Source organism: Chrysochloris asiatica, unplaced genomic scaffold, assembly GCF_000296735.1.
Source record: "Chrysochloris asiatica unplaced genomic scaffold, ChrAsi1.0 scaffold00116, whole genome shotgun sequence".
In the NCBI taxonomy this organism is placed as follows: Eukaryota; Metazoa; Chordata; class Mammalia; order Afrosoricida; family Chrysochloridae; genus Chrysochloris; species Chrysochloris asiatica.
In genome coordinates this window covers 868,687-878,130 of record NW_006408634.1, presented here as the reverse complement: position 1 = coordinate 878,130, position 9,444 = coordinate 868,687, and the positions used below count along the sequence as shown (strand labels likewise).

At 41.1% G+C, this 9,444-nt stretch overlaps 1 protein-coding gene across 1 annotated transcript in view; it reads right to left on the bottom strand.

Annotated features, from left to right (window-relative positions):
* LOC102830999 (bile salt sulfotransferase-like) overlaps positions 1 to 9,444 on the bottom strand; it is a 22,946-nt gene that overhangs the window by 2,889 nt on the left and 10,613 nt on the right. Inside the window, exons 2-5 of the mRNA XM_006868082.1 lie at positions 7,932 to 8,140; positions 7,076 to 7,202; positions 2,906 to 3,000; positions 1,274 to 1,454 (exon numbers count right to left, since the gene is read on the bottom strand). Coding sequence (XP_006868144.1) covers positions 1,274 to 1,454; positions 2,906 to 3,000; positions 7,076 to 7,202; positions 7,932 to 8,140 — 612 coding nt within the window. The remainder of the gene's footprint in view (positions 1 to 1,273; positions 1,455 to 2,905; positions 3,001 to 7,075; positions 7,203 to 7,931; positions 8,141 to 9,444) is intronic.

Below are 9,444 nucleotides of genomic sequence, written 5' to 3'. Positions count from 1 at the left end.
CCACTCCAGGTTGGTCTGCTTGTCCTTTCAAGTGGGAATTTCCCATCACTTGATTTCTTGACTGCTATTTCCATGAGTGTTGATGGTGAATCTGAGCAAAATGAAGTCTTTGACAACTTCAGTCTTTTCTCCATTTATCTTAATGTTATTCATTGGTCCAGTGGTAAGGATTTTTGTTTTCTTTACATTGAGGTGCAACCTATACTGAAGGCTGTAGTCTTTGATCTCCCTCAGTAAGTACTTTAAGGCCTCTTCATTTTCAGCAAGCAAGCTTGTATCATCTGCATAATTGCAGGTTGTTAATGAGTCTTCCTCCAATCCTGATGCCATGTTCTTCTTCAGATAATCCTACTTCTTGAATTACCTGCTTATCATACAGATTGAATAAGTATGGTGAAAGGATACAACCCTGGTTCACACTTTCTCTGATTTTAAATCATTCAGTGTCCCTTTATTCTGTTCAAACAACTTCCTCTTGGTCTATGTACAGTTTCCTCATGAGCACAATTAAGTGTTTCAGAATACTCACTCTGCTTGTCATGAGCTACACAATTGAAAGTTTTTGCATAGTCAGTAAAGCACAGGTAAACATCTTTCTGGTATTCTCTGGTTTCATCCAAGATCCTTCCGATGTCAGCAATGATATCCCTGGTTGCACATCCCCGTCTGAATCTGGCCGGAACCACTGGCAGCTCCCTGTCAATGTACTGCTGCAGCCATTTAAAAAAATTATCTTAAGGAAAATTTTAATTTCATGTGATATTAATGATATTTTCCGATGATTCCCACATTCCATTGGGTCACCTCTCTTTGGAATGAGCACCAATATGGATCTCTTCCAATCAATTGGCCATGTAGCTGTCTTCCAAATTTCTTTGCATAGATGAGTGAATACCACCAGTGTTGCCTCAATTTGTTGCAAGATTTCAGTTTGTATTCCATCATTTCCCAACACCTTCACTAACATCCCTTTAAGATGATGACCACTGACTCCCAGTCATGATACTAAGAAGAGCATACCCAGATTTATTACTTCACCTCTAATAACTGTCCCCCTTTTGCTTCTCAGATGATAAGCTTGGCTCCATTTTTACTGATATTGTGGAATCGATCTGAGGATACCTTCCACAATTTCCTAGCAGTGTGGCCACCCATACATCTGTATCTAAAGATTCAAATCTCTCCTTATCCCATGTTTTGAAGGTATCCACAGAAGCAGGTGAACTGTCTGTCCATTTGCTTTATATCCTGAAATCAGAACACTCTCTCTTACCTTTTCTCATCAGTTTCCCTTTGCTGTGATCTATAAAGTCATTTGGCGCTAAGGATAAATTACTCATTCTATTTTTTTTCATGGCTTCGAAGGATATGTTCTTCAGGACTGAGTTGAGTTCTTCTGGGCTTAGCTTCTTGTCCAAGAACTGGCAGATCCTCTCTACATTTGCCCTTGTGTCCTAGAATAAGAAACATAGGGAGAAGACACAACATAAAATACATCTGGGGCAAGAGAATAAGGACAGGAAACTGATGAGATGAAGAAGAAAATGAAATGAAGCCAAAAGAGGATGGGCTGTGTAGGTTCCAATGAAGTGATTCACACTGGATAGGGATATCTTGGACAAGAGGAAAAACAAAGGTCATTTACAAGTTCTGGGAAAGAAATGAGATGACAATATAATACTTATTGAACTTTGGTGTGCCTAAATTCGTGGCACCCTAGATATAAGAGGGAATAGTCTTGAATTTTCAAGGACAATTTCCAGATGGACTTTAAACATACAAGGTAAGAAGTAAGAAATGTACTCCATGCAGATGGAACTCTAGCATGCATGTGTTTAGGCCATGGTTATTGTATGGAATAACACAGTTTTTAAAAGCTTGGATTTGAACAGCACATGATTTTTATCCAGTATGCTTACATATTATCAGAAACTTTAGCACATGTACCATCTAGGAACAAGAGAAAGGAGGGCTTCTACACAAGAAAGATATTTAATGTTAAGTGGATTTTACATCCTGTATGTGGTACTCCGAGTTCCTTTATGTGGGCTTTTACCTTACTTCATTGAAAACACAGTCTGGGAGATTTTCTACCTAAACCTGAGGCATTACCTTTGCACTAGTTCTTGAAGAAGTAAATTGGGCTAGGGATTACTCCCAGGTTGTTAAAATTGACCCCAGAGGATTTCTTATGCACAAGGAATTTTCCAGTTTGGTCAACATTTTGTGAGTAAGTGGTAAACAACATCAGGGTTTGATCCCTTTGTCCAATTATTAATAAGACTTGAGTAAATGAATGTCTCATGGTTGATTGAAAATTGGTTGAACTTAGGCCTGGGGAAGGCAGCCTCCCTTGTAATGGATGGGGATTGGAATATATGAAGAGCTGAAAGACAACTTTGGAGAGCCTTCCTGGTTGCAGGAGAAATGCTGGCTAAGAGTGAACGGGCAGAGAAGCAGAGCCACATGGGACTGAGCGGACCTGAAGCTGCAATGGCATGACCAATGGTAAAACATCCCACAGTGGGGACGCCCGACAACAGAAAGGCCAGCGGGCAGGGAGCAACTGAGAGTGCTGAGTGGCTCCTACCCTGGCTGTGAATTGGTTCCATTAGCAGTGAAGGGGATGACAGTGGAGAACCACCAACAGTCTAGCCTGGCAGCTCTGTCTGACTGTACAGAATTGTTGCTAGGAGACAAGCAGTTGTGAGATCTCAATGAGGAGCTACGACATTATAAGATGGGTCAGCAGTCACAGAGAAGCGAACAGCCTTTGTAGCTAATTATCACACCCTGTGTAGACGGAGCGAGGGGCATGGGGGCTAGGGGCTGGGACAGTTGTGCCAGAAATTAGAAGATTGTGATATGGGCTGAGAGAGAGTAAATATTTTGGAAGAATGGTTACCTGTTGCAGCTCTTCATATGAAATGATCAGGAAATTCTCTTTTCCTTTCATCGACAGCCAGCCTTGAATATGGTCAAACCATGATCCAAACATTACTGCAAGTGAAGTGGGGGAATGAAGGTGATTTAAAAAAAAAAATTGGGGGCTGGGTTCACATTCATATGATCGTGTAATTTTATAAGTGTCTAAATATCTGTTTATTGTACTATGATGACTTGTATGCCGCTGTGATGCTGGAAGCCTGTATCACCAGCATTTTAATACCAGTGGGGTCACCCATGGTGGACAGCTTTCTGCAGAATTTCTAGACTAAGACAGACTAGTAAAAAGAGGTGGACCACTTCTGAACAGATAACCACCGAAAACCTTATGAATAGCCAGCAGCGCATTGTCAGAAAGACAGCTTATCTGGTCAAACAATTGGAAGAGAGTCATATTTGTGCCCATTCCAAAGAGAGATGACCCAACAATTACAAAAATCATTGCACAATATCATTTATATAACATGCAAGTAAAAGTTTGCTGAAGATAATGTAAAAATGGTTACAACAGTACATCAACAGGGAACAGCCAGATATTCAAGTCAGATTCAGAAGAGGACCCGGAACTAGGGTCGCTATGGGTGGGAACTGACTCAATGGCACTTACCACCAATAACATAGGGTTTCTGAGGCAGAAGACCTCATCTTTCTCCCGGGTACTATATAAGTTGAAATATCTGAGGACACTTTCCCATTTTCATGGTAGGGGAATGAGATTTAAAATTTGAATGAAACGAGTTAAATAAGCAGCTAAACTTATTTTATGTCAATGACTTGATTTCTACAGTGAATACCATTTCTTTCTCCTACACCAGAAAAATGCTGCAACTGGCTGAGGACTACACCTCTGAGTGTATTCTTTTTGGCTTTCACCCACACGACTCTTCTGCCACACCTCCATAACGCCTATCATGAGAAATTTCCTACGATGTTCAGTCTATTCAGGAAACTCTGGTCTGATGAGTGATATGCTAAAAGATCCTAGCACCTGGATACCATTGACGCATCCATACAGGGACAACTGTCCCGTGCCGACCAAGCCATTTTCACTGAAAATGTTGTTCTTAATATCAAGAGGAAAACTGCTGATTTTTAATATAGTTTGACAATGAATATAACTCCCATGTTCCAGAAATCTCTGCTGCTTTTCATAAAATAATCGAAACTTACGCTGACCCAAGTCCTGGGGTGGTGTTGTGAGTTAATGTGCTGGGCTGCAAAGTTGGCTTGAATCACAAGGTCAGTGGTTCAAGCTCACCAGCCACTCCTCAGAAACCCTATACGGGATCTCTATAGGTCTGAACCAACTCAATGGTTCTCAACAACAACAGCAATAACATGCTGATAGGCAGAAGTTTCCAGAAGAGAAATGCAGAGCCTTAGGAAATTTTCTTTGACTTCATGGTTCCACATATTTCCATAAGAAATTGAAAGGCATTCCTAAATTCTATTCATTAAGAACATACGGGATTTTCTTAATTTCCCTGATTTTGAGGGTTTTTTTTTTTAAATTATTTTTAGTGCTATGTTTAAATAAAAACAAACGGAATGAGGTCGAATCCATTCAGACTCATGGCAGTCCTGTCTAACAATGACAGAATACAAATGCTCCATAGAGTTTCCAAAGCGATAAACCTTTATGGGAGCAGACAGCTTGATCTTCCCCCATGGAACAGCTAGTGGGAGAACCGCCTATCTTGAGGTTAGCAGTCAAGTGCTTAACCCACTGCATTGCAGGGCTCCTTTTTAAACTAAAAGTATGGTCTAATTAAACAAGAGTTTAGTTGTTAAGAGAATGGCCTGAGGCTCAAAGGGTGAAATAAGGTGCTAACAAAATGGACAAGCTGGACTTAGACAGACCTTGGAATCGTCATTCCAAACACCAAAATGAAAATACCTTCTACCTTGAGATGTTGTTGTTGCCAACTGCCATCAAATTGTTTCTGGCTTCAAAGAGTGTCTGGTGAGTTTGAATCACCGACCTGGAGGTTCAAACCAACCTTGCAATTGAGTGCTTATCCTACAGTGCCACACCTAAGTACTGACCAGTTCTAGGGTGTTCAGTGTCTTCTCAGTTAACAGATCCTCAAGCCCATCTGATCAATAAAAAAATTGAGGCTCATACAAATGATGTCATTTTTCCTCTAACAAACAGTGGACATTAGTTAAGTGCCATCAAGTCAATTCTGATCCACAGCGACCCTATGTACAACAGAACGAAACCCCACCTGGTCCTGCACCATCTTTAGACTTCCTACTCCGCTTGAGCCCACTGCTGCTGCCATTGTGCCAGTCCATCTCATTGGGGGTCTTCCTCTTTTTTGCTGACCCTTCACTTTACCAAGTGTGATGTCCTTCTCCAAGGACTGGTCCCTCCTGATAAGATGTCCAAAATATGAGAGACAAAATCTCACAATATTGGCTTCTAAAGAGCACTCTGGTTGTACTTTTTCCAAGACAGATTTGTTTGTTCTTTTAGCAGTCCATGGTATCTTTAATATTCTTTGCCAACCCCATAACTGAAATGCATCAACTCTTCTATGGCCTTCCTTATTCACTGCCCAACTTTCATATGCCATATAACACTAATGAAAATACTATGCCTTGCATCAGGTGCACTTTAGTCCCCAAACGGACATCTTTGCACTTGAACACTTTAAAGAGTTAAAGATAATTATGTTGTCTAAAAATTATGCTGAGAAAATGTCCAAGAGACAAGAGCATGCATACTGAGATCTTGTTATATAGGTGGTAATATTAATTTAGCAAATCTGGATTCTATGAAGAAAAAGGTGGCATCAGGATTGGAGGAAGACTTATTAACAACCTGTGATATGCAGATGATACAACCTTGCTTGCTGATTAAAATATTTACTGATAAGATCAAAGAGCATAGTCTTCAGTATGGATTGCATCTCAATGTAAATAAAACAAAAATCCTCACCACTGGACCAATAAACAACATTCTTCTCAATGGAGATAAGATTGAAGTTGTCAAGGACTTTATTCTTTTTGGATCAACCATCAACACACATGGAAGCAACAGTCAAGAAATCAAATGATGTATTGCATTAAACAAATCGGCTGCACAGGAACTTTTTAGTTGAAGAGCAAAGATATCAGCTTGAGAATTAAGGTGCACCTGACCCAAGCCATGGTATTTTCAATAACCTCATATGCATGCGAAAGGTGGACAGTAAAGTTGGAAGACCATCGAAGAATTGATGCATTTGAGTTATGGTGTTGGAGGAGAATATTGAAAGTGCCATGGGCTGCCAAAAGAACCAACAGATCTGTGTTGGAGAAAGTGCAGCCAGAGTGCTCCTTGGAGGCCAGGGTAGACAAACTTCGTCTCTCATACTTCAGACATATTGTCAGGAGAGACAAGTCTCTGGAGAAGGATATCATGTTTTGTAAGGTGAAGGGTCAGAGAAAAAGAGGAAGAGCCCCAGCGAGATATATTGGCAAAGCAGCAGCATCAGTGGGCTCAAACGTGATAACAATTATGAGGTTGGCCCAGGACCGGGCAGTGTTTCATTCTGTTGTGCATAGGTCACTATGAGTCGGCACCTACTCGATGGCACCTAACAACAACCACAACAAGAAGGAGTCCTAGTGTGGCTCTGAGAGTTAATGTGCTAGACTGCAAAGTCATTTGAACCTCAAGGTCGGTGGTTCAAGCTTACCTGCCACTCCTTGGAAACCCTATACAGGGTCGCTATGGGTCAGAACTGACTCAATGGCACTTAACAGCAACAACAAATGTTTGGAGAACCATGAGGCTTTTTAAATAACAAAATCACCAAACATGAAGATGTTCCAATGATTCCCCCCCCCCCCAAGGAAGACCCTCAACAAGATGGATTGACAAAGTGGCTGCAAGCAGTGGACTCAGACAGGGTGATCGTGAGGTGACCCAGGACCGGGCAGTGGTTCCTTCTGTAGTGCATAGGATCGCTATGAGTCAGAACCAACATGACAGCACCTAACAACATGAACAACTAAGTTTTGAAGGCCATGTAACTGTTTAAATAACAACATCATCAAAAATGAAGATATTCAGGTTATCAGGTGAAGTACATGACCTCTACCATCCCACCAAAATCCCCTACCTTGAGTCAAAACTCACCATTTCCTTGGATGAACCATTCAAAGTATTGCTCAAATGACTCTGGATCTTTTGCAAATGTCAGTGCTTTGTTGAAATAAAAACTCGAAATAAGAATATCTCTGGGATTTCTCATTACATAAATAGCCTGAAGTAAGACAAAAACGACAACAAAATCAACACATTCAATCCCCTGTTCTTTGGCCAGTGGAGGCTAAGTCAGTCTTCATCAGAGCACTTGACAGTCATTAGGTCTTGCCCCATTCATCCATCTGGCAAGCTTTATCTCAAGCAACCGCCCTGTGGAGATGATTGTGCAACAAGATGAACACAACTAAATGCCATTGAAATGTATATGCAAAAAATGTTCAAATGGAAAATGTTTTGTGGTATATATGTCTTGACCACAATGAAAACCAATAATCTATGAGAAATTCACAGTTGTGTCCTCAGGGAATTTAAGTACTTCCTGTATCATCGTACCTGAAATTACACATCAGAGACCAACGTCAAAGTCAACTGCTAAATACACTACCCCAAGATGATGTTGTGATTCGAGAAGCACAACCGGGCTCCCAACGTGAGCACAAAAGCCACAGAGTCTCTAAGTTGCATGAGTTAACTTATAATTAAATTACTTAAACCATGGCGCATTCAATATAAGACACTTTTTCAGAGGTGAAGAGATACAATAAACAAATGAAGATGAAGTATCTATGGAGAAACACCAAAGGAGTAATCTATAATACAGTAGTGTGATTTGGAACAAGATTTTCTTCGATGTTCTCTTTGATGAATCACATTTTAACTTGGATCCCAAAGCCAGGCATTCAAGACAGAGAAGTGGTCAATTGTATTGTTGTCATTATTAGCTCACCTTTGCCTTGGAATTGAAGAATGATCTGGGAAAGAATTGAATTGGGAGGTGTGATGAGTACATGCGTGGATCTTTCTGGATCTTGACATTTTCATACCCTTCCTTTGTTTCTAGCCATGGTGAGCGATCCCAGATAGCCACGGACTGGACCCAGCTGGGATCTCCCTTGGAGTGGATGAGACTGAGGATTTCCTTTATCCAGTGTGATCCTGAATATAGAAGTAAAATTGATTTTATCTACTGAAGGCTGAATGGCAATCATGCCACTGTATTTATGAACTTGTTTCTGTTTGACTTTTGTGAAACCACACTCTTACTACTCTTGTTCCTAATGCTTACTATGTCTGCAACATCTCCACCCATAGTCAACAGTTCCCCCTTTCACCATTCATCTTATCTCATACATCCAACTTACTTCTACTGGGTCCCGGTTGACAATTTAAAGGGAGAATAACTAAACAGGAAGCTTCCATGTTGTCGTTGTTGTGAAGTGCCGTCGAGTCAGTTCCAACCTATAGCGACCCTGCAAAGGGTTTCCGAGGAGCAGCTGGTGAGCTTGAACTGCCGACTTTGCAGTTCAAACGGCTTTGCAGTCTGGAGCATTAACCCACAGTGCCACCCCAGGACTCTGAAAGCTTCCATAGACATTCACAATTCAGTCAGAAGATGAGTTCTGTCATCCTTCATGCCAATGTCTCCCCCAAGGGCAGAGTGAATACACATTTACCTAAGAAGAAGTGAGTTCACTGTCAGAGAATCAGAGAGGATTTCTGACATTAAAAGAAAGAAAGAAAAGCCAAGTGCTAATTTGAAACTCGGTTGATTATGTGACTTGATTTCTGAAAGATAAATAGCATATTGAGAGGCTCCAAGGGAGAACACTTATCTTGTTCTGGTGAAAGGAATTCCTCCTGTGGAAAATGCAATTCCACGTGAAGCCATCTACTCCCTGCCTTTGAATTCAGTAGGTGGATTTAATGCTGCAGCCCTGTGGTAACCTGAGTAACCCACACAATCTGAGACTAAATCGCTGACCCTGTGGGCTAACAACACCGACCTCCTTTCTCTAGCCATTCATTATAAGAGCAATGAAAAAAAGGAAAGAATATTTTGATTAAGAAATGTTACTCAATACCCCAAAACATGCATTTCCCTACACCACCCTTGTTCCTTTGGTTTACTTACACTACACAGCTGACCTACATAGTTCTGGTGTGGCAGTGTAGGATAAGCACTGGACTACTAACCATAAGGTCAGCACTTCAAACCCATCAGCTGCTCAGAAACCGACTACATGGCTGCTGTAAGTCAGAACCAGCTCGACAGCACTTAATCACAATGCCAACAACAGCTTACGGAAAATGTTCTTCTGGAAACAGACAGAAGATGTGATGGATCAAATGTTGTTATTGTTGTTGTTGTTAAGTACCGTGGAGTTGGTTTCGACTCATAGTGACCCTGCACAGGGTTTCCGAGGCTGCAAATCTTTACAGGAGCTGAAAGTCTCATCTTT